General features: G+C 49.0%; 1 protein-coding gene across 4 annotated transcripts in view; it reads left to right on the forward strand.

The window, feature by feature from the left end:
- The window catches only part of ZDHHC14 (zinc finger DHHC-type palmitoyltransferase 14), a 298,788-nt gene extending 272,389 nt beyond the window's left edge, over positions 1 to 26,399 (forward strand). For 2 of the 4 annotated variants that reach the window (XM_070376943.1, XM_070376944.1), the window contains exons 6-9: positions 3,078 to 3,180; positions 4,424 to 4,533; positions 10,896 to 10,998; positions 25,121 to 26,399. In XM_070376943.1, the coding sequence (XP_070233044.1) occupies positions 3,078 to 3,180; positions 4,424 to 4,533; positions 10,896 to 10,998; positions 25,121 to 25,519 (715 nt within the window). In that variant the 3' untranslated portion in view covers positions 25,520 to 26,399. The remainder of the gene's footprint in view (positions 1 to 3,077; positions 3,181 to 4,423; positions 4,534 to 10,895; positions 10,999 to 25,120) is intronic. The other 2 variants (XM_070376945.1, XM_070376946.1) reach the window with 1 other exon arrangement.
- Positions 26,400 to 27,606: the final 1,207 nt, after the last annotated feature.

Below are 27,606 nucleotides of genomic sequence, written 5' to 3' on the forward strand. Positions count from 1 at the left end.
ATGCATTCTTCAGATATTCAGTCTGAGTGAATTTGAGGGGGGTGCAGTCTTTAAGGTGCCATGGGTTTGAGAATCCCTGATAAAAAGGGTCCCCATCTCCCCCAGCCGAGGTTGGGAACAGCCTAGAGCTGCCTGTCCCTCAGCAAGAATCAGGAAAGGACCCGGCCTTCCACACTTTCAAGGTTCAAATCCCTGCTCTGCTGTTTCCTATGCAAATCACGTAACTGCTTCCTGCCTTGGTTTCCCTACGGGTCCAGTAGGAATCAGACTTCTCACTGCGTTGCTCTCAGGATTGAGTGAGTTATTGCACATGAAGCCTTTGGAGCAGGGCCTGACACACAGCCAGTGATGCCAGCATTGTTAGGAATGGCGATGACTGTTCCTCCAGACGTCCTGTGGGCGATGGGGCAGCTGTGGGCAGGGAGTCGGAGGGGGCTGCATCTCACATCCTACCTGGAATCCATGTCGTTTTGACCCAGCTGTGAGCTAACAGTGGAGCTGCATTCTGTTATTTATAAAATGTTTCCAAAGCACATGAGATACTAATATAGAACACTGCATATTTGTGGGGGGAGGGGTGGCTATAAACCTTTAAAATGCCACATCTGCTGGTAACAATGCCTCCTTTTGGAGGTAATCCCGTCAGTGGCATTGCAAAAGAAACAGCAGGTGCGAAGCGAGCCGTAGCCACGCTAGATGCTATGACCCCCCTCCACCTTCACATGCTAGCTCTCATATGTTCACGGATGGATATTACATATGTTTGACAGGCCCATCGTTCTGCCTGGATTGTAAACTGTTCATGACACATAAGTATTTCTGAGACCGTAGATGGGCTCTTCGTGTGTGTGTGTGTGTGTGTGTGTGTGTGTGTTAGTCGTTCAGTAGTTTCCGACTCTGCGATCCCATGGACTGCAGCTCACGAGGCTCCTCTGTCCGTGCAATACTCCAGGCAAGAAGACTGGAGTGGGGCGCCAGTCCGGGCTCTTCTGTGTGTGATTCAGTAAATAAATCTTTTGGTTCATTCTTCATTCTCTTTCCTAGCCTGTTTCCATTCCGTTTGTCACTTCCTCTTTGACCTCTCTGCCCTCTTGATTTTCCCTTCTGGCCTGCGCAAGCTCCTTGCCAGCGTCAGCTTTTCTCACACCACCCAGTTCTCCCGACTCAGGCTTCCTTGTCAGTTGCCCTGGGCTGCACTTCGCCTCTGCTTCCCAGCCGGTGCGGGCAGGGCTCCCGTGTCGCCGCCTCCCCCCATCTGTGCCCTTTTGGGTGGGGAGATGAGGCTGGGAGGAGGGGCGTCTGTGAGCCCTGACCTGCGGGCAGGCAGTTGAGGACAGGATCATCTGCTATCTGAGCCACCTTCCCCGTGTCCCATGTGCAGCGAGACCTCCGCCGTAACCGTTTGTCTCCCTGGGTAACCCTGGCAGAAATCAAAGGGTTGCCCAGGCTGGTGGCAGGGCTCTGCTTCTCTCCATCTCTCTCTTCCCCCTCCGATCCTCCCTACCGCTCTGTCCTTACCCACTTTTCCAGAATCCACCATAGACCCTCTTCTTGGGATGTGCGGCTCCTCCTCCACCCCGTTCACCTCCCTCCTCCGTGAGGACCGGGTGGATGCCCAGAGCACTGCCTGTTGGATCTGTAAGACCCCCACTGCTCAGGCTGTTGGCATCTTGGCCAGCTGGGCATCATTCTCTTGAAATGTGCTTTTAATTTCTGAGTATGGCTCTTCGGAGACCTTGCAATTTCTAGAAATGTAAACCTTAGAAAGAAAGGCAAAGCACGTCTCCACTTTTCCAAGAGCAGACCCAGTGGTTTATTCTGACGTTGAAAGTCAGTCAGCAGGCGGGAGTCCATTCATGCTCCTGTTTTGTGTGCAGCCGGACAGTGGCATTTGTTAATCGTGACGTGGCAGATGGTGGCATTGCCCCAGCTGATATATTCGTTTCTCTGGTCCAAAGAAATTATATCCAAACCTGAAAAAAATAAATGGGGATATATTACAGCATGATCTACAGCTTCCATCCTTGGAAGCATGAGGCAAGCACAAGTATTTTCCTTTCTCTGGCCTGTCATTTATCAATGGCAAATGCGTGATGTATATTTAAACTCCCAGACCTCTGACAATTGTTGGTTTTTTTTCCCCTGAGATCCATCTGTATCTTGTAAACAGAATCTTATCAATATTTGTGGGACAGAAAACTTCTCTAGTCTTTTCAAATGGCCACACTCTTGGTTGATTTATCTCATCTGTTGAAGAATGCAAGGCTTTTTTTCCCCTTTGGTTTTAGCATATCTTGTGGAACTCACAGCTCCCCATCACTCAATGTCTGGTGTGGATCCAAGTTTCCTAGTTGCCTGTCAAATAGCTGAGGACAGCCCTATGTGTCAGGGTTGGCTGAGGGGCTGGGATAAGGTCCCCTAAAAAAAAACCCCACTCACCCTGATGCCACACTGAGAAATGCCCCTGCAGGGTCAGAAGCCCATCCGCAATGGGAGTGGGCATCCCATGGGGGAAAGGGCCATCCAGGGAGGGAGACAGCCAGGAAGATAAACTCTGCCCGGGTTCCAGTTGCCCGCGGTCAGCCCTGCAGGTGGCTGTCACAGCCTCAAATCAGGTCAGCAGAGAAACTTAGTGCTCCAGCCCAGCTTTCAGAAGCCAAGGGTAGAGGTCGCGATTGAAGTGAGATTCAATATTGAGTCCATTCAGCAAAGACCCGGGCCGCTGCCCATGCCAACCAGCATGCTCCCTGGTTTTGCTGCCACTGCCTGTGGCTGCACAGTGGGTCACGAGGAAGGTGCCAAGGTCAGGCGGGGAGGACAGTCAGGAACTGCTGACCGTGAGAAAGGAACGAGGCCTGTTCAGCGAGCCCACCAGTCCCCTGCTGGGCATAAACGCTGCACCGTGAAGGAGGATGTGGTCTTGTTCCTGCCCCGGAGGGTCTTCCCTGGCTGGGAGACCACCGATGCCAGGCTGAGTGAGGGCCTGTGGGTGGCTCCTGTCCAAATCTCATTCACCCGCTCCCCTGGGGCCCTGAGAACGTCACGTCCTGCCAGTTCACCTCCTTGACTCCAGATACCGTGCTGGAGGCCGTGGTCTGCTTCTTCTCTGTCTGGTCCATCGTGGGGCTCTCGGGTTTCCACACGTACCTGATAAGCTCCAACCAGACCACGAATGAAGACGTAAGTTCCTGTGGGGTGGGGCATGGGCATGTTCTTTGGTGGGAAATAGAGAAAGAAGAGGTGGGGGCCGCCAGGTCTTCCGAGTTCCCTTTCCAGATGTGAGCCCCTGGAAGCAAAGAGCCTGCGGGAGAAGTATTTTCTGACACCCATCTCCAATTTCTCTATCGCAAATCATCACATTGTCCTGACCACACCACTTAGCTACTCAGATCGGCTGGCTGCCCCCTAATTATGAGGCCTGAGGTGGGCTTCTGCTCTGTTCCTTTGTAATGTTTTGGGAGCAACTTGCCACCCTGCCCCACTGAAGAGACAGTGCAGGCTGGCTTCTCGCAGATAATGATTCCATCATATTTTGGGAGGCAACTGCCCTGACCCAAAATTTAAACTTTTGTCTAGGATTATCTGCCTGTATTTAATGATGACAGAGAGGAGATATAAAACCAGAAAACCTAATGTTGGAAAATGTTTTGTCATGACCCTGGTCCCTTCTGCTCTGAATATTTGGATTCTGAGAGAAGTTTCTGCCAGTACATGAACTAAATGTCTCAGAATTAGTCAGATTGCCTTAAAGACTTGAAAAATTAGTGCTGATGAGATGCATGAGTTCAGAGACTGTTAAGACAATTACATGTGGTTGGTAACTAAGAACATCAGAAATGCTCTGCAGGAGTATTTAGGAGCTGAATCCAGGCTATCAATGAGCAATTGGAGGAGGCACGTTCCCCCATTATTTCCATTACTATTTATCACACTAAATGTAACATGAAAACAGCCTCCACTGGTGGGACATCCCTGGTGGTCCAGTGGCTAGGACTCCACCTTCCAAAGCAAGGGATGCAGGTTCAAACCCTGCTCAGGGAGCTGAGATCCCACAAGCCTCATGGCCAAAAAAAGCAAAACATAAAACAGAAGCACTATTGTAAAGACTTTAAAAATGGTGTTTAAAAAAAAAAAAAGATCTCCACTGGCTTATGTGAACTGGCCTTTAAGTACCAGGTTGTGGAAATAAGAGATTATTCTCCCCAGAGAATGCTACTTCTCCCCCTGGTCTGACCTGCTGTTTGGGGACATTTCCAAGTTTAGAGTAAATGCCAGTTGTCCTTGAGAAAAGTACCTCGGTTTCTCCTGCTGAAGAAACGAGTAAAGACCATCGCATTTTTTACGGACTTCTCATGGTCCGATTGACCCAACCTGGGGCATTGGTGCGAGGCAGACTGTGTCACTGACTGTCCTTTTCTTTCAGATTAAAGGATCTTGGTCAAATAAAAGAGGTAAAGAAAATTACAACCCCTACAGCTACGGAAACATCTTTACAAACTGCTGCGTTGCGCTGTGTGGACCAATCTCTCCAAGGTAAGATTCAGACAGCTTTTGTTGTTGTTCAGTCACTCAGTCGTGTCCGACTCTTTGCAACCCCCGTGGACTTCAGCACTCCGGGCTTCCCTGTCCTTCACCACCTCCCAGAGCTTGCTCAAACTTATGTGCTTCCCTGATGGCTCAGCTGGTAAAGAATCCACATGCAGTGTGGGAGATCTGGGTTCAGTCCCTGGGTTGGGAAGATTCCCCTGGAGAAGGGAATGACTACCCACTCCAGTATTCTGTCCTGGAGAATCCCATGGACTGTATAATCCATGGGGTCACAAAGAGTCAGACACGACTAAGCGACTTTCACTTCCACTGTGTCCACTGTGTCTGTGATGCCATCCAGCCATCTCATCCTCTGTCATCCCCTTCTCCTCCTGCCTTCAGTCTTTCCCAGCATCAGGGTTGACCCAGGGAAGTGCACAAACTTGTGTGTTAGCAGAGGCCTCAGGCGGCCACTGTGGAGACCGCCGGCCAGGTCAGCTCTCTGCTCATGCTTCAGAGACACAGCCTTAAAGAAATAGAGATGTGACTTGTGTTATGCTTGGCATAACATTCCACTGAATTTGTGTCAAGTTTGGGGAAAATCCCCTGAGGATCAAAATAGGGAAACTGAGGCACGGGACCACCCCCCACCCCCACCATGAATTACTAGAAGATGCTGAATGTCTGTGATGCGTAGGGGGCTGTAGAGCGGGACCTAGGACACAGTGGAGGAAGTGATTAGAAAGCCTGTAGAGGTAAGTGGTGAGAGCTGAGTCGTACAGAAGAGAACATGCGAGAAGAGTTCAGAGGGAGCGATCCGCGCGGCCTGAGGGAGCTGAGACTGGTGATGGTGAGACGGCAGTCTATTAATAACGGCTGTGGCTGACGTTTGTAAGACAGCATTACGCTCTGTTCCAAGTGCTCTACGTGGATGAACTTTTAAAACCTCATTCTGTACTTGTGTGCTAAGTCGCTTCCGTTGTGTCTGACTCTTTGCAACCCCGTAGACCTCCAGGCTCCTCTGTCCAAGGGATTCTCCAGGTTAGAGTACTAGAGTTGGTTGCCATTTCCCTCTCCAGGGGATCTTCCCAACCCAGGGATGGAAGCGGTGTCTCCTGCATTGGCAGGCAAGTTCTTTATCCTGCCTCGGAAGCCCTTCTGTACTTATGAGGTACTATTACATCCCATTATATGTATTACCTCCCATTATATGTAACACACCCAAGATCACACAGCTAGTAAGTGCTGCCTCGTCAGGACCCAGACCTCGGCATCTGACATCAGAACCTGTCTGTGTTAGCTAGTACCTGCTGCCTCCAAGTCAGGACTATGCAGAACACAGTCAGCTCTAGACTTTTGTGAGTTACGCTCATGTATATAGACTATTTCCAACTGATTAGCCAAACAATCATCAACAGTATTAACTGAGCACATTTTCCAGGTTTCTAGGGTGAGTTTCCAAGCCTTCCTCTCTTTTGACTTCTAACTGTGTAAATGGAGAGACACCACAAAGCCGCTGGTTTGTCTCAACTTTGGGCTTCCCTGATAGCTCAGTTGGTAAAGAATGCGCCTGCAATGCAGGAGACCCTGGTTCGATTCCTGGGTCAGGAAGATCTGCTGGAGAAGGGATAGGCTACCTACTCCAGTATTCTTGGGGTTCCCTTGTGGCTCAGCTGGTAAAGAATCTGCCTGCAATATGGGAGACCTGGGTTGGAAAGATCCCCTGGAGAAGGGAAAGGCTACCGACTCCAGTATTCTGGCCTGGAGAAGTCCATGACTGTATGGCCCACGGGATTGCAGAGTCAGACACAACTGAGCGACTTTCACTTTCACTTTTCTCTATAGCTCCATGGCCAGTCATCACTGACATGTGCTCATGGATTTCAAACTGGGTTTGATTGTCAGGGAAACTTCATTGGGGAAGGAAGAATGATCCTCACCCCACCCCACCCCCCAAAGAATATCAAGCATATATTCCAAGGCCACTTGGTAACTGACAGTACCTTATGTTCCCGGTGTCATTGGGTAATTGGAAACTGACCGTTTTCCAGTTTGTGTCTAGAAAGCTGAGAGCCCAGTTTGCCACACTTGTCCTGAATTTGGGGATGTTAGGGGGCCCCCCAACCTGTCCCTCCGAGGCCTCCTCTGGGGAGTGACAGCACAAGGAACAGCCAAGGGCTCAGATGGAAGGGCCGCCCCAGGCCAGAGAGTCAGGCATGCCCGGAGGGCACCCTCTCCAAGGAAACACTAGACTCACCCAGGAATCCCTCTTGGGGCTCTCCAGGCCAGAAAAACCCTCCGGAGATGCTTGGATTTTCACAGTTAAACTATGTTTCCTCCTGGTGTGTGTTTATTTGTGGACACTGGGGATAGGCCTTGAAACACAGGGTAGAAGAGACGAAAGAGACCTGGACAAGCATCTTTTGTCGTCTCTAAAGCAGACATCCGAATCTAGGGAAAGAACTCAAGTCTCACGTTTCATCCAGATCTCCCTTCTTGTTCCCGAGTCTTTGATTTGCACTTGGCAGGCACTGCTTTTGTCGTCTCTAAAGCAGACATCCGAATCTAGGAAAAGAATTCAAGTCTCACGTTTCATCCAGATCTCCTTTCTGGTTCCCGAGTCTTTGATTTGCACTTGGCAGGCACTGCTTTGTATTGTTTACAGACCAAATCTTGTCGTAGCTGAAATTATTACTCCCACAACTGGATTAAATTTGCTGGTTTGGCCGAGTTGGGACTGTATTCTTTCCACAATCCAAGTCCCTCTGGAGCGGGGAACTTCTCAGCACTGGCCCTCCACTCAGAAGAGCTTGGCCGCTCCAGGGTCTATGCAGAAAGCTGGGTGCTGCCCTCTGTCCCAGGTCCCTGGGCTCCCAGAGCTGGCACTGATGAAAGGAGGGGGTGCTGCTTGTCTTCACTGCTCCCTCCAGTGGTCCTTGCTTCTCTCTGCCCTGCCTCACCCAAGCCTGGGCCCCAAAGAGTGCCAGGGCATCTCACTGGCGTCTCAGAGAAGCCTGTAGAATGAGCAGTATCCCTCACCCCAGACAGGGGCCAAGGACCTCCCCGTGTGCCCAGCATCCTTCCCTCAGACAGGGCCAAGGACCCCCGTGTGCCCAGCATCCTCGCCTCAGACGGGGCTCAGGACCCCCCGTGTGCCCAGCATCCTCGCCCCAGACAGGGGCTCAGGACCCCCCGTGTGCCCAGCATCCTCGCCTCAGACAGGGGCTCAGGACCCCCCATGTGCCCAGCATCCTCGCCTCAGACAGGGGCTCAGGACCCCCGTCTGCCCAGCATCCTCGTCTCAGACAGGGGCTCGGGACCACCCGTGTGCCCAGCATCGTGTGCCCCAGACAGACGTCTCTAAAGCGTTCTCAGCGCAACAGTGTGCTCACAAGGGAGAAAGAGAGTGTCTTCAAGTTTCCCCACAAGAGCCAGAGACCACGAGGGCAAAGACCCACCATCTGCTCCTTGCAGAGCCTCCGGGGGGTGGGGGCAGCAGGATGGAGGCAGCCAGGTCTGGGGGAGGGGATTCTCATAACAGCAGGAAGAATGGGAGATTGGAAAAGCAGAAAGTCCCAAGATGTGGTCAGGGTGAGGCCCTACGGGCTGGTGCTGTGGGTCAGTTGGTCGTAAGAATTCTCTTGGCCACTGTTTCTGGGCTGGGGATGCCGTCTAGAGGATGTCAACATAAAGTCCATCAGGGACAAGTCTGAGCAGCGGGAGGGGCTGTGATGGGGTCGGGGTGCAGGCCTCATGGGCAATCTGGGAGGGCTTCCCAGAGGAGGGGGTGTAAGGTGCGAACCAAAGGAGCAGGAGGAGCTGGGGGAAAGGAATCACGGGAGGAGGGCAGGGACGGCATGTACAAAGGCCCACAGGTAAGGGGAGAGCCCCGCTTGTCAGAGGAGGAACTGGGGGAGTGATGGGGGGTGGGGGGCGGTCCCGGGAGGCGAGCAAGGCAAGAGATGAGATGAGGGACTTCCCTGGTGGTGCAGTGGTTAAGAGTCCACCTGCCAATGCAGGGAGCATAAGTTCGATCTCTGGTCCTGGTCTGGGAAGATTCGCACATTCCAGGAGCAGCTAAGCCCGAGCACCGCGCCTACTACTGAAGCCCCTGCTGCTGCTGCTGCTAAGTCACTTCAGTCGTGTCCGACTCTGTGCACACTACCCAAAGAGTAGCCCCCGCTTGCCTCAACTAGAGGACGCCCCCCGCGGCAACGAAGACCCAGCACAGCCAAAAATAAATAAATAAAATAAACTTTTAGAAAAGAGAGAGATGAGATGAGCTTATGAAAGCTCTCAGGGCTTTCTGAGGCCCAGGAGGAGACTTGCGGGGTGGGGGCGGACAGTGTCACAGTCCTGGGGGCATGGCTGGCCATTGAAACAGGCTGAACACACAGGAGGGGGGCCCAGAACCACTTTTTCTATAATCCCTCCCGTCCCTTCTGACTCTCTTGGTGACCTAGTTCTTTTTCTTCTCCTGGATGAAATCTCCTGCATGTCCTTTAATTTCTCCTGTCAGTTGGGGAAAAAAAAAAAAGGACTCAGGGCACTTTCATTTCCTCCAAAATAGTGTCATTTCAGTGAATCAGAACTTCAAAGTTCCCTGAGAGTTAACACTTTCCACCCCTTCCTCCCTACCAGAGCTAGCTAGGTTCCAACATATCTTTTGGGGGGCAGACAATTTGACCCCCGACACTCCCCTTCCAGCCACCTCCCACCAGCTCTCCCCCAGGGGCCGTGCCCAGCCCCCGCCCTCACCTCGCCAGCCTCTGCCCTGGATCTCATCACTGGCAGGAGCTGGGGACCCCTCTCCCCAAGATGCCTTTCTGTGCCCTTTCACCTTTGATCTGTGATACCCTTGAAGGCGGCTGCACACTTGCTAAGAGCCCCCTCTGACGGTCCTGCATGGGGTCCAGCACCTCTCTTTTGGCAGATGGAGGTTCTTGTCTCTCTTGTTTTTTTTCCTAAACCTTCCAGGGATTTGACCGAAACTGAGTCAGAGTCCCACTTGAGATCCTATCACAAGTGTCTTTTAAGGGCTCATTAGTCTGTCACTTGAAGACCTGAGGTGGCGGCTGTGACAATAACCCCTGTCTTCTGAGAGTGGACCTGACACCTGGAGCAGCTTTCAGCCGCCCAGCCCCTACCCCACGAAGGGGAATAGGTGGGCACCTGGGTGTGCTCGGGACGTCTCTCAGAGGCTGCCGGGAGTGTGCCCCTCCCACGGTGGGCGGCCTCGGCGGGAGCCCCACTTACTGGCCAAACTGCCTGTCGCCCTTGGCAGTTCTGCCCTTAGACCCAAGGTCATCTTGGAGTCTTCAGTCAGGGAGGGAAACAGGCAACCCTTTTGATGGCAAAGTAACCTTCACCCTTACCTCCCACCTGGGCAACTGGGCCGTAGCGCAAAGACAGAGATTGCCCAGGAAACTTGTCTGCGGGAGACTGAGGACCTGGTGTGATTTGTTCAATCAGCAAGTGTCTGCTCGGTACTGGTGGCAGAGCCACCACTCCATGACAGGCGCACGTGGACACAGGCAGACCCAGCATGCGGTGATATGATGCCCAGGGTGCCCGAGGCTGTGGGAGAGGGGCCGATGCTCCGGGGCGGGCGCCCTGGGGCAGACGAGATGAAGCCTGCCCTCCCTCAGGAGTTGCGGGCTGCTCGATGGAGAAGACGTGGGTTGAGATCACTGTGACCCCAGCCAACAGTGACATGGGCCATCGGGAGGGTCACAGGCAGGATTGAGAGGAGCCGAGGAGGGAAGAAAGCAGATGAAGCGTCAGGAGCAGAGGCTGGGGGCCTCTAAAGACCAACAGCAGATGGGCAGGGCAGTGGAGGGTCTGGGCAGTTAAAAGCTAGAGGCTACACAAAAAAATACAGAGACAGAGAAGCAGACAGCGCACAGCGGATGTGTGGTTTCCGGGCCACGCAGGCACAGCCGGTGCTCAGACGCACTGCTGATGGAATGACGCTGGGAATGCGGCAAGCGATAAGATCTGGGTTTGAGCCTGGGGAGGAAGGCTGGGGACAGGTTGTGGGCGGCTCTGCTGGCAGGTGATGGAGGCCATGCAGCGAGGAGGGGTGATGAGATCAGGATGGGACTGGACAGTGGGAAGGGGACGGGGTTGGGGGGGTCATAGCAGGTGGCAGGGAGGGGTCAGATGCTCCAGGCGTTTTTAAGGACAGAAGTCTCGACTCTGGAGGCTGACCATACGTGAAGGCGAGCAGAGGTATTTTCTGAGCTGCTCAGGGTTGGGGGGGCATCACAGAAAGGGGGACCCCCTGGGGATGGAAATTAGAAGAGTTTTGTTGGTGTTTTCAGCTTTTGATTCACTCGTCTCCTGCGTTGTTCTGTGTTCTCTTGTAGCCTCATCGACCGAAGAGGGTACATTCAGCCCGACACCCCGCAGCCAGCCGCGCCCTCCAACGGGATGGCCACATACGGGGCCACACAGTCCCAGAGTGACATGGTAGGACCCGGGGTGCCCCACAAGGGCTCCTCTCCCGCATCGGTGTTCACTGACCCGTAACACCCGATCACCTAGCTTCCTAGGACACGCATGGCTCAGGGAGGAAAGGAAGCTTGAAGTGAAGGCGATGCCCATTGAAGGGTTAGCCCACCTGCAACAGGGGTGGGTGGTGGGTCGGTTTGTTCAGGGCTGTGTGGGAGGAGTACTCACACAACATTGCCTCCAGAAACATCTTGGACTGGAAAGCCCCCTCACCCAGAACCAGGCTGCTGTCCAGAGCGAGACAGAGCTGCCCAAGCAGGATGAGCCTCTGGAGAGTCCCCGAGTCCCCTGCTGTCCCCTTGCCACAGTCTGTACCCACTCCCCCACCCCCTTTTTAAGTGTGCAGCTGGCGGGGGGAACTCGGCCACCAGTTCTCCCCACTTGCAGCCCAAATCTTAATCAGCCCTGCACGCCTTAGTGCAGAGAATCAGACAAGCTGTTCGGGCATTGACAGCGAAAAACGGACTGGGCTGGTCTCCGGAGAGGTCCCCGTGTCACGCATCTGTGAAGGCGGGGACGGGTGCTTTGTTTTCACTCTGTACCTGGGAGGTGGGGCCAGGGCAGGTCTTTCCACGGGCACCTGAACTCACAGCCTGCTGGCCTGGACCCTCAGGGCCTTCACACTCCTCCGTGGTCTGGCAGGCACGGCCCCGCCATCAGGAGCAAATCTCTCTAAAGAAGTCTTTCTGGAAGCGACCCAGTGTGGCCCCAGCGCTGTCTGTAGACCTGAATCACCCACAACAGAGGCCATGACAAACAGACTGGGACACAGATACGTGTTCAGAAAAGAGGCAGTGACCCTGCAGGACTTGGGCGTGGAGTCCATGTGGAGGCCCGGGAGCAGGGAGCCAGGAATGTCCCCTGCCTGTCAGCTTGGGGACAAGATGACCACACAAATCACCAGTGGGAAATATCAAAGGAGGTGCCAATTAGGGAAAATCTGATGTCAGTATGTGGACTTGGGGTCCCCTTGGATGCTTGGGGGTGGGGGGCTGTCCCGCAGGCATCTGTACAGAAAGCTCGGGGGAGGTCTGCTCACCCATACTTATGAAGACATGACGTGGTTTGTAGAAATTCACTTTGAAGTAGTGGAAATGTGAATCAACTTTATTTATTTTATTTTATTTATCCTAGAAGTACTCCATCTGACATTTAAAAAGAAAAAAAATTATAATGTGTCCATGTTTATCATCGGGCTATTAATCTGATTTCATCTCACAGACTGGAAGATTATTTTTTTAAATCAACATTTATTATCCTTTGCTAACTTTCTCTCTATCTGCCCCTGCCAATTCTGCCCCCACCAGATCAAATCAAGTTTCTTGATCTAATAGAGCAAGGGAATAGTTTCCCAGAAACCAACACAATATTGCAAAAACAGTTATCCTTCAATTAAAAAATAAATAAATTTAATTATAAAAAATAACCACTGAGGGGAAAAAAGATAATAGAACAGGGTGATTCTGAAAGACAGTGGAAGGAAAAACTTTGCAAACAGGCAGATTTAAGTAATACTGGACACGGTGGGGAAAGGCAAGAGGGTGGGGTGTAGGATCAGAGAGCCCGGGGGTCACAGTGACTGACTCAGGGCTGCGTGATGTCAGCAAGTCGATTTGTACAGAGAGCCTTAAGTTAGTAAACCATACAATGAAGAAGGGGTTAACCATGTTCACCTCCCTCCTATCACCACTTTATAACAAAGGGCCTGGCACGCAGTAGGTTGGGGCTGGTTAAACATTCCCCTGCAGGGGCCTGCTTAAGGGAAGTTCTAAACAAATATTTAGTTTCTTCCTGTCTTCTTTTCCTCATTCCTTCCTTCCCCCGATTCCATCATATCTAGAAAAGGCTCCACCCAGAATGTGGAAGCAGGAACTAACAGAAAAGGAGTTCTCTTTGGTGCCATGACATGGCAACACGGCTTCATGCAGTGATGGCCTCAGTAGGCTCAAATTAACCCACAGGGCCAAGAGACAGGACACGTGCATTTTGCCCACTAGACACTGAGGACTATGAAAAGTTTTAAGACCTGAAGAAAGAACTTATAAGCTCCGAAACACAAAAACAGCAAAATCAAAATTAATAAATGTTTAATGTCTGCGAGACCCATGAATATGTCAACTTCATTAATTGTTAAATCTAGCTTTCATTAAAATTTCATTACCGCTTAGAAATGATTTGTAGGTTGGGTTTTTCTCACTTCATAAGAATTCCCCAGCACACATGTAATTACAGAGAAATCATTACCAATTATAAAGCGAGTTGCTCATAGACAGATACATTTAAATATTAACTGCCTTGGGGCCCCCTGCACTTCCTGTCTCGCCATGGTGCCTGTGTTCAGAGAAACCCAGGGTTCCACTGGGCTTAAGGCTGGGAGGTCTTTGTGGCCCCTAAGGCTCCTACCCACTGCAGGGAGTGCCCCCAATATGTCAGAACATGTTCGGGGGAGGCTGGATCTGAAAGGTCTTTAGGGGACTAAGAGGAGACATGCTGTTCACGGCCCCACAGGTCGGAAACCGGGACTGGAAGGTGGGCCAGGAGGCAACCTGTGCTCAGCCCAAGAGGGAAATGCCCAACACCCAGAGCTCCCGGCGGGTGGGAGCCCCCACCCCAGAGGCGCTCAGGCAGGGGGAGACAGCACCCCCGCGATGGGAGACAGAGGACTCAGCGTTGGCGGAAGGGCTCAGGGTTCCTTCTGGTGCAGAGCCTGTCACCAGGCTGCAGCGACATCACTGTGCCAGATAACCTTCCATTCCTCTGTGCATTTATAGGCCATTCAGGCACTACGGCATGAGTCTTTTTATTATTTCTGTTGTTCTTTACGGCTTCTGTGGTGTGTAGACCGTGTTAACGGGAGTAAGGGGAGAGGAGACAGCTCTGAATGGGCAAGGCTGGCACCAAGCAGAACACGAAGGCTGACGTGTCTCTGCCCCACCCTCCTCCCTCCAGTTCCTTCTTCACACAGCATAGTGTGTACTGAACCCCACACCTCAGCAGCAGGGAGCATTACCACGCGCCCTTCCAAGGCTTTCACATAACTCACACCGGCCCTCTGAGCCTACTACTGATTTTATCCCCATTTTACAGACTAATGAACAGAGGCACAGAGGACTTCGGTAGACTTGCCCAATTCAGACGCCACACTTTGACCCCAACAGATCATACTCTCAAGCCTACACTTGGCTACGCTGTGGCCGTCAGTCCTGACTGTGTGCAGGGTGACTTTCTCCCATATGCTTACCGTCTCCACATCCCATCACCCTCAACCTGTCTCCTCTGTCAATATCTACTCCTAGGAAAAGATCTGTTTTCAATCATCTATGCATCGAAGGGAATTTAAGTCAAATTTCAGGAATATATGAATTTTAATTGTGGATGAAAGATTTTGTCCTCTATTAAAAGCATTTTAATAGACTTCCCTGGTGGCTCAGACAGTAAAGAATCTGCCTGCGGGAGACCCAGCTTTGATCCCTGGGTCAAGAAGATCCCCTGGAGAAGGAAATGGCAACCCACTCCAGTATTCTTGCCTGGAGAATTCCACGGACAGAGGAACCTGGCAAGCTACCATTCATGGGATCGAAAAAAGTCGGACACGACTGAGCAACAAACACTAAAAGCATTTCAAGCAATAATAATAATAACTGAGTAGTAACTGTTTGTTCAGTGCTATATCCCCATTGTCTAGACTAGTTCCTGTGGTAGTTGAATTCAGAAGTGTTGGTTAAATGAGAGAAGGAAAGAGAGAGAGCGATGGATTGCTATGTGCCAGGCACCGGGTCAAGTGCTTCGCATGCATTATCGTCTCATTGAATCCTTATAGAACCACCTGATGTGAGTGTTCTAATCACCCCTTTGAAGAGACTGAGATTCAGGGATGCTAAGTTCGTGAAATAGCTAACCAGTGGCTAAGCTACTATTTCGTCCTTAGAAGTCCGACTCTAAGGAAAGTACTCTTCTTAACTATGCTCCAAAGTATCCCAGGTGCATGGTCTTCTTATGGGACAGAGTGACATGAAGTCTTCTCCCAGGGCAGGGAAACCACTCCTCCCAGGCCTTCCATTGCAGAAGGATGATAAATCTGCTGTGGTCGGTCACAAAACCAGCGGGGGACTGAAGGCAGCCTCTCCACAATCTAACCTGCAACTTGACTAAGCAAAAATCTATGAAGCTGCAGCCTCTCCTCTGTTACAAATGACAGTCTTAACCAATGACACGTTAGCTATTTTTTCCCTCTTCACTTGCTCCCCTAAGCACGAACCATTTTACAGCACTTTAGTCTAAGTGTTGACAGTTTGTCCAGGTAGAAGCATCAATACCAAATGAGTTATTGACCTAGTCCAAGGGTGATCTCCACTGTTAAACTGCTCAGAGTTCATTCAGTTTCTTGGGTCTGAAAGTTACCATTTTTCATCAAACTGGGACATTTTGCCTATTATGTCTTCAATTTATTTATTTATTTTTCCTTATCTCATTTTCTCTCCTCCTGGGACGCCAATTACTCATATGTTAAACCATTTGATGACATTGCCCCAAAGGATAAGTCCCTGAGGCTCTGTGCATTTTTCTTCAAACTTTCTCAGTTCTTCAAATTAGATAATTTCTTTTGATCTATCTTCATGTTCACTGATTCTTTCTCCTGCCCCATCCAACTACTGTTAAGTGAATGCAGAGAATTATTCACTTTGGTTATTATACTTTTTAGTTCTAGAATTTTCTTTTGGTTCTTTTAATTTCTCTGCTGGACTTTATTTCTGTACTGAGATTCCTTATCTGTTTATTCATTGAAGCCATATTTTTGTATAGTATTTGAACATTATTATACTGCTTAAAGTCTGTATCTACTAAACACATCTGGGTTACCTTGGGTTTGGTGTCCACTTTTTCCCTTAACTCTAGATTACATTTTTCTATTTATTTATATGTGTATTGGTATTTTATTGAATACATTTTGGATAGTATATTTGTAGAGACTAGATTTTGTTATCTTCTAAAGAGTGTTGATCCTTGTTTTAGCAGGCAGTTCAATTAGTGGCTAATCATCTTGAACTTGTACAGGTGTGATTTATATTTTGTTAATGCAGATTTATGGGCAGTCCAAGATGTTTCTCAGGCCCTCTAGTTTGAGGGAGCTCAGCCTCCAAATTCTGTCTCTTCCAAATACCTGACCAAATACCTGGTCAGGGTTTGACTTCTCCATCATTAGGGGTGGTCCTGGGTCTCTGTTTAGGGTATGAGTCTTTCTCCTAAGGTTCAGCCTTCTGAATGCCCTAGCTGGATGCCAGGCATGTTAACAAAGTTTGGGGGATGTTAATGTGATCAGTGGTCCCTGACATTCTTTTTCTCAACTTCCACTGTCTGTGGGCCTCTCTCAGCCTTATTACAGCTGCCGTTTCACTGGCTTCAGGGGAAAGGGGACAGGAGAGGGGACTCATGCTGCACATGGGCAGCACAGCTGTTGGCTACAGACTTGGGGGGTGGCCCTCACTGGCATCTCTGGCCCCCTTCTCTGCACAGCAGCCGCTTAAGCTTCTGACCCTCTGATCTCTGCTTTCTCTGTATTCTGTTCAGCCTATACCATGGTGGGGAAATTCTCCCCAAGGAAAGGGCTGCTTGACTGTGGGGCTCGCCTGTGAGTTTCTTCCCTTTCAGGGATCGCGGCCTTGCACTGTCTGTTGTGCCCTATTGAAAAATGTTTGCCTCACATATTTTGGCCAGTTTTATATACGTCCTGTACACAGAGGGAATACTAGCCCAGTAGAGGTTACCATTCCTGGGAATAGAAGCCTTATCTCTGTGATCAGAGGACACTTTGCAACCAGCACTGCCATATTCCCCAGACACACAGTTTTGCTGCCTACTCCATCAACAGTAAACACCGATTTAGCTGTGGGACATGATTCCTCTGACCTAGAAGTATTTCTAGTGCTCACCTAGAAAGGAGGAACATTTGGAGACTTTATATTTAGCACCAGACTTGGCATGTTCCTTTGCAGAGAGATTCTAGGTATCTCAGGCCAAATTTTTGCCAGCTGTTTTATTATTAAAGTCTAGATCAGAAAGGCATTTCGCAAATGATAGGAAAAGTGCTCCTAGGGAAATTGCACTATTTCAGAAGGTGAAGGTAAAGGCTCTAAGTCTTAGAAAAACATACTGATATTGCAGGGCCGGAGAATCAGGTAAATATTGATAGATAGCTGTCATCAAAGTGCCCACTGAGGTCTTACTTAGCATCTCAAAAATGGGACAGTTCACTGTTAACTTACCATCTCACATAATTGGGGAATGGAACTTCCCTCTACTACAGATTCCCAAGGAAGGAAACATTACAGAAGTAATAAAGTGACACCAAAAGTATTAAAATGATGTGTGACCCAAGTATAGCCCTTGTCATGTGAATACCTATGAATTTCTCAGGAGCACACACTAGAATTTCGTGCACATAACCCCAGGGCCAACTGAAGATCGTATTTTCATTATTCCTACTTTCCTTATTATTGGCATTTGTTATTACCTTATTTTACTATGCATACCTCATTTGATTGTCAAATAATTTAAGTTCTGTGTTACATCAGGGTCATAGCTTGTTTAAAGCTGGCACTTGTAGCTACAAAGATCCTTTCAGATCATGTGCTAAACACAAAGATAGTAACAGTACATCACTGTTGGGCTATTTTTTTTTAATCATTTGCTATATTTACTTAAACTGATTTTAATTTTTTATAAATTTATTTTTTAATTGAAGGATAATTTCTTTACAGAATTTTGTGTTTTTCTGTCAAACCTCAACATGAATCAGCCATAATTAACCCCTTGTTAAATCCCCTCCATCCAATATCAAAACAAATTAAAGCTGGCAGTTGCAAGATTTATTAAACTGGTCTCACAGGAGTCCTCTCCACGCATAGTCTGAAAGTTCAAATATGATAGAGAAAAATAACTTGAGCAAACTTAAATGATAATGTTTTAAAAGAGAATAAAAACGAAGAACTCCTTCTAACCTACATTTTAGGTGAATTTTAGAAACTGATAGTGTTTTTATTAAAGTAAATGAGCATTCATAAGACCCCAGAACACAGTGTCACAGCCAAGCAGAGATAACCAGTGCCTGATGCTAATTCTTTTGACAGAATTGGAGCAAAAGAAGTAAATATTTCCTTTATTCTTAATTTGTATAGGAAACCATCTAGAAAACTTCTAGCTTTGGGTTTGGCAGCATTTAATCTGTTTGCTAGGTTTATTTCAGACAAGAAGTCAGCCAGAGTAAAATAATATGTATGCCAGCAAGAGCAATTTTATTTGAAAATCTGCAGAAACAAAAATAACTTATCTCTATGGTATTTTAAACTGTAACATTAAGTGATAATGTGTGTGACATCCGAACATCTGAAATGATACAGTTCTTTGCAAGTTAAATGCCAGCGCTTCGTTTAGACAGTAAATCAGCCAGCTGTCGGGGACTTCCTGCAACCACAGCAAATGTTCCAGCACTCCAGACAGGATTAGTTTTATGCTGCGGACAGAGAGGTCTGCCCATAGACATTCTCACAAGCAGTCAGGTTTCTATTCTATTAGTAGTCAGCGTTTGGATGATTTTTGGCCTAAAATAAAAAGGCAATTTCATAGGGTTCAACCTAGTATTTCACAAACGTTGTTTTGGAATGAAAGCAGGAGTTTCTCAATTTTCTCTTCTTGGTGATGGATGGTCACTGTCCGATCTCTGGCTGCTTGGTTGTTTTTCCTTAAGATTATATAAATGGTTAGATACATTGAAGTATACCTCATGGCTTCTTGGTGTTAATGCTGGACTATCAGCCCTTCTCCAAGGAGTGAGAGAAAAAAGTGAGCAGGGATGGCTCCCTCTACTGGTTGAGGATAAGAGTCCTCAGATAAACAGCCAGCAAGGCGGGTTGGTGGCTTAAAAAGGTCAGAGAAGAGTTGTTGAGTTCAGTCGCTCAGTCGTGTCTGACTCTTTGCAACCCCATGGACTGCAGCACACCAGGCCTCCCTGTCCATCGCCAACTCCCGGAGTTTACTCAAACTCATGTCCAGTGAGTTGGTGATGCCGGAGGGAGGGGAAGAAAAACAGAAGAAAGAGAGAAGAGGGGGAATAAAGTGGGAGGGAAGTCAACAAAGGAAAAGATGGAGAAGGAAAGAGGAGGAAGAGAGTTGGTGAAATCAGAGAGAAAGAAAATTAAATAGAAAAATCAACAAGAAATGGGCCAATAAGGATTAGAAACAAAGGTAAAAAAAAAGGCAGAGGTGTAAGGACATTTTTTCATGGGTCATCTTCACAGTAACCCTAAAAATATTGGCCATTTTCTCCCTGGAAGTTCTCACACAGGAATTATAGCCAGGAAGGTTTACCAGCCCACTCTCCTTGGAATTCTGGCAGTGTGCAAAATGAGGAAAAGGCTGGACTTTTTCTTTTTTAAATCAGATATCTCCTAGTCACGAGTTTCTTCTAAGAAGATGCTCGAAACATGCAAAGTTAATATCATGAGAATTATGAATTCCACTGTGGAGAGGCATCACGCTCTCCTTGGTTGGAACCCACATTAGTATCCTGTTCCATGCCGGTAGGAAATTTATACAGACAATATCCTGTGGAAGAAAGCCTGGTCCCTGGGCACCCCCAGATGGGAACTGGTCTTCTAAACAGAAATCAGTTTGAATGTGGCAAACGGTTTTCAAAGTCATGGGTTACAGCAGGATTTAGACGCTGAGGTTCAAGCTGGTCCCAGCAATGAGTGTGTGTGCTCACTGATAGAAGCTGGCCGCAAGGGAAACTGGGGGAGGGGTGAGAGGGTAAGTTCATCATTAACATGAAAGCAGTCCCCAAAGCAAGGGAAATAGCCACAACCAGGCTCCGAGAGACAGTCATCTTTTAAAATATTTAAACAAATCCCTGTAGAAGAGGTGATCATGTCAGATAATATGTCAGCATTCAAAATAGTCATTTTGAAAAGACTTGTGACATTTCGATTTTTGAAAAAACTTAAATGGTTTAGGCTACATGTTTTCTTTCACATATTTAAGTCCTTAAGCTTCACCCCTGGAAAATCAGAGAGCACTTTCAGCAGGAGGTTGAGCACAGATTGGCTACAGTTCGAGCATGTTGTGGGTTTGGCCACAGGAAAGCATCAATAGACATATGCAGGAAGGACCCAGGTTTGGAGGTACCTGAGTCATTCAATCTGAAGCTCTTTTGAAGAAAAAGAAACCAACTTGCAAAAGAAAACAAGTAAGGCCTTGGAAAACAAGCAAACAAGAGGCCCTGAACTTAAGCTCATAGCTTCAGAGAAAACCACCTCCAGGCGTTGCCTAGCAAGGGATTGCTGCCCAAGGTACAAAAGAAGCCAAGACTGTGGCACCGGTTTTTGAAGAGAGAAAGAACTTTATTGAAAGGTTGACCTTCAAGGAGACAGGACTCAGCTGTTGCCTCCATCCAGTTTTGGGGCGAAAATGAAAGGGGTTGGGGGAATTTCAAACTTGGAAGCTGGTCGACTAGTCTTAAGTCAGCCCATACAAGCCGCAAGTGCTGCCAGAAACCAGGTTTTTCTTACTGAAGGACTTCTCGATTCCTACGGGCTCCAGTGGCAACACTTCTGTGGGTTCCATAAACTGAAGATTCCTGGTTCCAGGGTCACTCTGGAGACATGGATTCCTATCTTGCATATGCACAGTGCTGTCTCTAAATATTTTCTTTGATTAAATCAACAATCTATTTAAGCAGGCAAAACCAGTTTAAGTTGGTGTTGTTTCGCAGGTGTCTCGTCTAAGTCAGCACAGGGTGCTTTAGGTGAACTCTCAGAGGACCCCTCAAACTTCACATCAACTTCCCAGTGAATATGAACTCTCCAGAACTTAACAGACCACGGTTGGCCCCCTTTCATCCCAGGGTTTTGGGATGGATGTCCATGAGCTCTGCTGCACAGCATGCTGGAAAGGCATGACCAGGAAAGGGAAAAGGCGCCTGACAGGAGAGACAGGAAGGAAGAGAGAAAGAGATTGGGGGGCCCGCCTCTCCCCTTGTGCCGCTTGACCTTGGGAATTTCCTCCAGCTTAGACCTCTGACATATTTTCCTGTGAGTCTGGAAGAGGTAGTCACAAGTACTTGGGCTGACCCCTAAAACAGAATTTGCCTATCAGTTTTCAATGTTTTAACAAAAGGCTTTCTTCAGGTCTGCAGAGACGAGCAAATCTAGTCGGAATTTCATCTTTCTCAAGATCTGGGGATGTTGTGGAGACAGAGATTTTAGGATGAATGAGGGCTTTCCAGAAAGAAAAGTTGAGAACCAGATTCCATCATCCAGAAAGTGGCCTGACTCGAGCAGCATCTCAGCCCTGAGGTTGCAGGCCAGCTCAGAGGCTGAGTTTGAGCTCTAGGAAACGGAGGCGGCACGAAAGTTGAGCCATCACCATCAGCCAGGACACTAATGGGATTTTCATAACATGTTCTTTGCAAAGCACAATATATCCAGAACCCTGGCATAGTTTCCAGGAGATGAACATTTAATCAGGAAGGTTGCCCTTCCCCACCTCTGTTCTGTCAAGATTGAGCCCATGTGCTGAACAGAACTGACAGCGTTGGAGACCGTGAGGGGCCCTGAGCTGCCTGCCTCCCCCAACAGCCCCACGGCTCAGCACCCCCCAGTGGCCAGGGTCCCTGCCCCGAGCTGCAGCTCCCTGCAGGAGCAGAGAAAGCTGCACGCACGGCTTAAGCACTGCTGTGGCAAAATGTTCAGGAGATGACTGGGGAAATGCAGACACTAAAGGACTCAAAGCCTGATAGCCCCTTTCTAGCACTTTTTAGTGGCATTTCTGTCTCATCCGAGTGGCCCCTCCACCCCTCTTCTTGAAGTTCCCTTGGCTGGGATGAAGCCGTGATAGAAAAGCCAGGATCTTCCCGGAGATTTGCTTTCCCTTCTTAAAGCTCCATTGTGAGCCCTATTCTTGTCTGGAAGCGAGGTCTTTGAACTTCTGAAACCTGAAAATTCGATAGTGATTGCGTCTCTTCTATCCCCCTCACGGAGGGTGGGGGGCCGGCTCAGGGATGGCCCACTACTCGTGATTTTAGAAAGAATCCCATTTGGCTAGGAAGGACACACACACCCCGGAGCAAAAGAATAAAAGAACTGTGACTTCGGGAGAAACTGTTTTTCCCCCTGAAGCCTGTGTTTTGCCTGATCTGAGTGGCTTCTGTGCACGGAGGCTGAGTGAGTGACGGCAGTTCTAGTCATGTCTCTGGGCAGGAAGAAAGGGAAGCTCCTCTTTCACAAAGCTGCGAGTATGTGGTTCGACAGTAACTCCGGAGTTCAAACGAAGGGAATGGGGATGATAGACAAGCAATATTTATTAAGCACCTGCTAGCTGTCAAGTGTGCAATGGTGAAAAGGGGCTTGCAGTCAGAAAATGCCAGTCCCAAATCCCGACCCATTGCCTACTTTTATCTGTAAAGTTTTGAAGAAGGCGCCCACTCACACGAGATGTATATGTAAAGAGGAGAAATGTGTTTAACAGCTTCCGCAGAAACAGAATGGAGCGCCTAGCTTCTTACTTGAAACGTTATCAGGATATGCTCCCCTAATAGCCACACTTGCTCCTGAAACTCACTGAATCACCACACAGATTCAAGTTCAAGAACTCCAGTCATGAGAAGTCTCTTCTAGTTACTCTGAAATTTGCCCACAGCTCAAGGGAAGGGGTATCAGAGACCCACGTTCCCCTTGCTAGAAATGTGTTCCCACTATTTCCATTGCTCAACAAGATTAAGATTTAAGAACACTTAAAAGAAAAGGAAATAGTTTTGTAAAATGCTGGCATTCTCTTTCAGAGTTAAGAAAACAAAAACCACAGCTCAGTTAATGGTTCTTGAAGCTGATAAAAACTTAGCAGTGAGGAATTTTCAGGCTTTTACAAATAGTGTGATCAGGCCCTCAGGCACTTCTGTTGCCCCTGTGTTTTTTTTTTGTGTGTGTGGCACAATATACATATGTAAAATGTACCATTTTAACCATGTTTAAGTGTGCAATTCAATGGCATTAAGCACATTCACATTGTTATCCAACCCTCTGCTGCTGCTTCTGCTAAGTTGCGTCAGTTGTGTCCGACTCTGTGCGACCCCATAGACAGCAGCCCACCAGGCTCCCCGGTCCCTGGGATTCTCCAGCCTAGAACACTGGAGTGGGTTGCCATTTCCTTTTCCAATGCATGAAAGTGAACAGTGAAAGCGAAGTCGCTCAGTTGTGTCCAACTCTTAGCGACCCCATGGACTGCAGCCTACCAGGCTCCTCCCACTATTGGAAAATCCATGGGATTTTCCAGGCGAGTACTGGAGTAGGGTGCCATTGCCTTCTCCGTATCCAACCCTCACTACCATTCATCTCCAGAACGCTTTTCTTCTTGCAAAGCAACACTCCATACATCAAAGGGTAACTCCCCAACCCTTTCCGTTTCCCAGAAGCCCCCATCCTACTAGACTCCTCGAGGTGCCTCCTATAAGTGGATTCATACAGTAGTTTTCCTTTGTGTCTGGCTTATGTCACTGAGCATGATGTCTTCAAGGTTCATCCATGTCACAGCATGTGTCAGGATGTCCTTCCTTTTTACAGATAAATGTCTCAGTCGGTCAGTCAATTCAGTTGCTCAGTCATGTCCAACTCTGCGACCCCAAGGACTGCAGCACACCAGGCTTCCCTGTCCATCACCAATTCCCAGAGCTTACTCAAACTCATGTCCATCTAGTCGGTGATGCCATTCAACCATCTCATCCTCTGTCATCCCCTTCTCCTGCCTTCAGTCTTTCCCAGCATCAGGGTCTTTTCCAATGAGTCAGTTCTTTGCATCAGGTGACCAAAGGATTGGAGTTTCAGCTTCAGCATCAGTCCTTCCAATGAATGTTCAGGACTGATTTCCTTTAGGATGGACTGACTGGATCTCCTTGCAGTCCAAGGGACTCTCAAGAGTCTTCTCCAGCACCACAGTTCAAAAGCATCAATTCTTCAGTGCTCAGCTTTCTTTATAGTCCAACTCTCACATTCATACATGACTACTGGAAAAACTATAGCTCTGACTAGATGGACCTTTGTTGGCAAAGTAATGTCTCTGCTTTTTAATATGCTGTCTAGGTTGGTTATAGCTTTTCTTCCAAGGAGCAAGCATCTTTTCATTTCATGGCTGCAGTCACCATCTGCAGTGATTTTGGAGCCTCCCAAAATAAAGTCTCTCGCTGTTTCCCCATCTATTTGCCATGAAGTGATGGGACCGGATGCCATGATCTTAATTTTCTGAATGTTGAGCTTTAAGCCAACTTTTTCACTCTCCCCTTTCACTTTCATCATGTCTGCATAGACCACATCTTGTTTATCCATGGATGCTTACTTCCACCTTTTGGCTACTGTGAATAATGCTGCTGGGAACACGGGTGTACAGGCCCCAGGGGAAGGTGGGGTTGTTGTTTGTTTGGTTTTTTGTTTTTGTTTTTTTAACTGTTGTGCTTTGGTGTTTTATTTGTTTTTTTTTTTTTTTATTTTTTTATTTTTTTTGCTGTGCTGGGGTTTAGTTGCAGCATGTGGGATCTAGTTACCTGACCAGGGATAGAACCTAGGCCCACCTACACTGTGAGCGAACACAGAGTCTTAACCACTGGACCACGAGGGAAGTCCCAGGTGCCTGTATTTGTAAAAGAGTGTGGGTAAACGTGGTTTTCAGCATAGGAGCCACATCGACCTCAGCCCAGGGCAGGTGCCAAAGCCTGTGCCTCTTTCCCCGGGGTTGTTTTTAAGTTAAGGCCTGTCTGCAAACAGGGGCCGGAGCATCCAGCCTACTGCAGCTGGGACCCTCCACCCCAGGTCCCCATGGGTGACTGTTAGTTTGAGCAGCTATTCAGACTCCAGGTGTCTCCAAGTGGAGCTGGGCTACAGCGCATGCTCTCCGCCCTGTCTGACCCAGATGTCACTAACTGGTTTCTCTCTCTCTCGCATCCCGCCCCCTCCTGCCCTCTATGTCCCCTTTCCTACCCACCCCCCACCCCCCTTGCCATCTCTCGTCTCCTCTTTGCTGGCTCCCTGCTGCTCTCCAGTGCGACCAAGACCAGTGCATTCAGAGCACCAAATTCGTTTTGCAGGCCGCGGCCACGCCCCTGCTGCAGAGCGAGCCCAGCCTCACCAGCGACGAGCTGCACCTGCCCGGGAAGCCGGGCCTGGGCACGCCCTGCGCCAGCCTGACGCTCGGGCCGCCCACGCCGCCCTCCTCCATGCCCAACCTCGCCGCCGAGGCCGCGCTCACGGACATCCTGCCCCTGAAAGACGAGCACGTGGGCCACCAGTTCCTGACCCCGGACGAGGCGCCCTCGCCGCCCACAATGCTGGCGGGCAGCCCGCTGGCTCACAGCCGCACCATGCACGTGCTGGGCCTCGCCAGCCAGGACTCCCTGCACGAGGACTCGGTGCGCGGCCTGGTGAAGCTCAGCTCCGTGTGATCGCGTGGCCCCGGCCCGCCCAGGGGATGCTGCCCACCGTGGGAGCGGCAGGCGCGGCGCCCTCACCGCGATCCCCCACCGTGTGACCCAGTGCGCGGGTGGCCAGCACAGCTCTAAGCCCTGGGGTAGGAAGACCCCTTCTTGGGAGAGAAATCGGAGGGCCCAGACGGGCAGGACCTCAAAGGCTGACAGCTTGGTTCCATTTGAATTTTCTGCCCCACCCTGACCGGCTTCGCTAACAATGAAAATAGAGACCTATTTTCAGGTGTTTGGAATATGAAGGGTGGGCCTTGAGGGAGGGAGACAGCCGCGGGAGGCGCCCCCCAGCAGAGTCTGGGAGGAAAGGGGGCCACCTGGGGGGCTCCTCTTGCTGCTCTGGACCAGGTAACAGAAGGTTTAGGACCCTTGTGGCCGGACTGAGGTTGCACTTAAGTGTTATGCTACTAATATTTGAAATAGACATGCCATTCCATTTGTTAATTTAAAAAAGGGAAAAAAAAACCCGACCAGATGTGGACTGCATGCCACGCTCCAGTCTGTGCACGGTGGTGACGGTATTGGAAAGGAACTGCTGCTGCTTTTCTTTCTTCTTTTTTTTTTTTTAATTTCGTGAATTCTCAAGTGCTGTTTTATGGGAAGACAGTGCAACAGACCAAGGCTAATGGACCTTGCCATCCTCGCCAGCTTCTTCAGCTTAATTCTACACAAGTAGGTGGCGCCTGGGCTGCGGAGGGGCGGGTTTTATCCTATCCAGTATCAGTTAACCTTCTGTTTAGTAGTTAACCTGAGGTGTTGTGTTGCACACACACAGCACTGCAATCTTCACCTCCTTGTGTGACCAAATTCCTGTGGACAGCCAATAAAATGACGTCCTCTGTTATTTCGGATCTGTGTACAGTTATCCTTCTCAGCTGACATGACACCACCACCACCCAGATGGCCTGCAGAGAGTTCGGTTTTATTAAAGCAGCTCTAGTGAGGAATGGTCCCCAGTCAAAAAACCAGCTCTTTGAATTGTGGGGGATTCATGGGATGATGGGGCTTCCCTGGTGGCTCAGACAGTAAAGAATCTGCCTGCAATGCGGGAGACCTGGGTTTGATCCCTGGGTTGAGAAGATCCCCTGGAGGAGGAAATGACAACCCACTCCAGTATTCTTGCCTGGAGAATTCCATGGACAGAGGAGCCTGGTGGGCTACAGTTGTTGGGGTCACAAAGAGTTGGACACGACTGAGTGACTATGGCTGTAGTGGAATTTGTTCCCTTTTTACAGATTGGGCCATGATTACGGATCTATGGCCAGTTGTGGGGAGAGGGCTCAGGGAGAAGCTGGGCTGGGGGCGTCTGCTCTGCTTTGGGCTGTGTATGAGTGTTGCCAGAGCTCAAGGGTAACTTGAGATCCTGGTAAAAGTGTCAACAGAGAGGAGGAGAAACTGGCTTATTTTAGGCGGGGATCATGTCGATTGTCATTCTTATCCAGACACTAATCAGAATGGAATTAAGAAAATTACCACTTCACTCAGGTTTATGTATCATCTAGAAGGGAACCCACCAGCTCTGCATTTAGGAGGGAAGCCACTTTGAAGGCAGCTGCAGGGACTAAACCGCCTTCTGTCCTTTCCAGACGATAAACCCAGCAAGCAAACCCACTCAAGTTCAAAGTTGGGCGCTTGCTCCTCACAGCCACATGAAAGCAAGGTGCACTGATCGGTGACACCAGAAGCCCTGGATGATTTGCACTGATGGAAAAGGGCTGTTTCTCCTGAGGAAGAGTTCCCCTCATATAGAAGAAAAGCAGAAAAGAGGAAAGAAATAGAGAAGCACAGTTCAAGTCTTCTTTGGAATAAGGTCATTTGTTCATAGGTAAAAAAATAATCTGTGCTGAAAATAGCTGCAGTCAGTGAGTTCCCTTCTAGATGATACATGAGCCCGAATGAAGCAGTAATTTTCTGCAGCAAATCTTTGAACCATCCTTATGTTTCATACTCTGTACATGAATAGAAAGTGGGAAAGGTAAATTATGTGGCCATTTTTTATTTTCTGGGCTGCTTCACAACTTGTGGATTTATACTTCACACTTGGAATTTAT

Source organism: Bos mutus, chromosome 9 (assembly GCF_027580195.1).
Source record: "Bos mutus isolate GX-2022 chromosome 9, NWIPB_WYAK_1.1, whole genome shotgun sequence".
NCBI lineage: Eukaryota > Metazoa > Chordata > Mammalia > Artiodactyla > Bovidae > Bos > Bos mutus.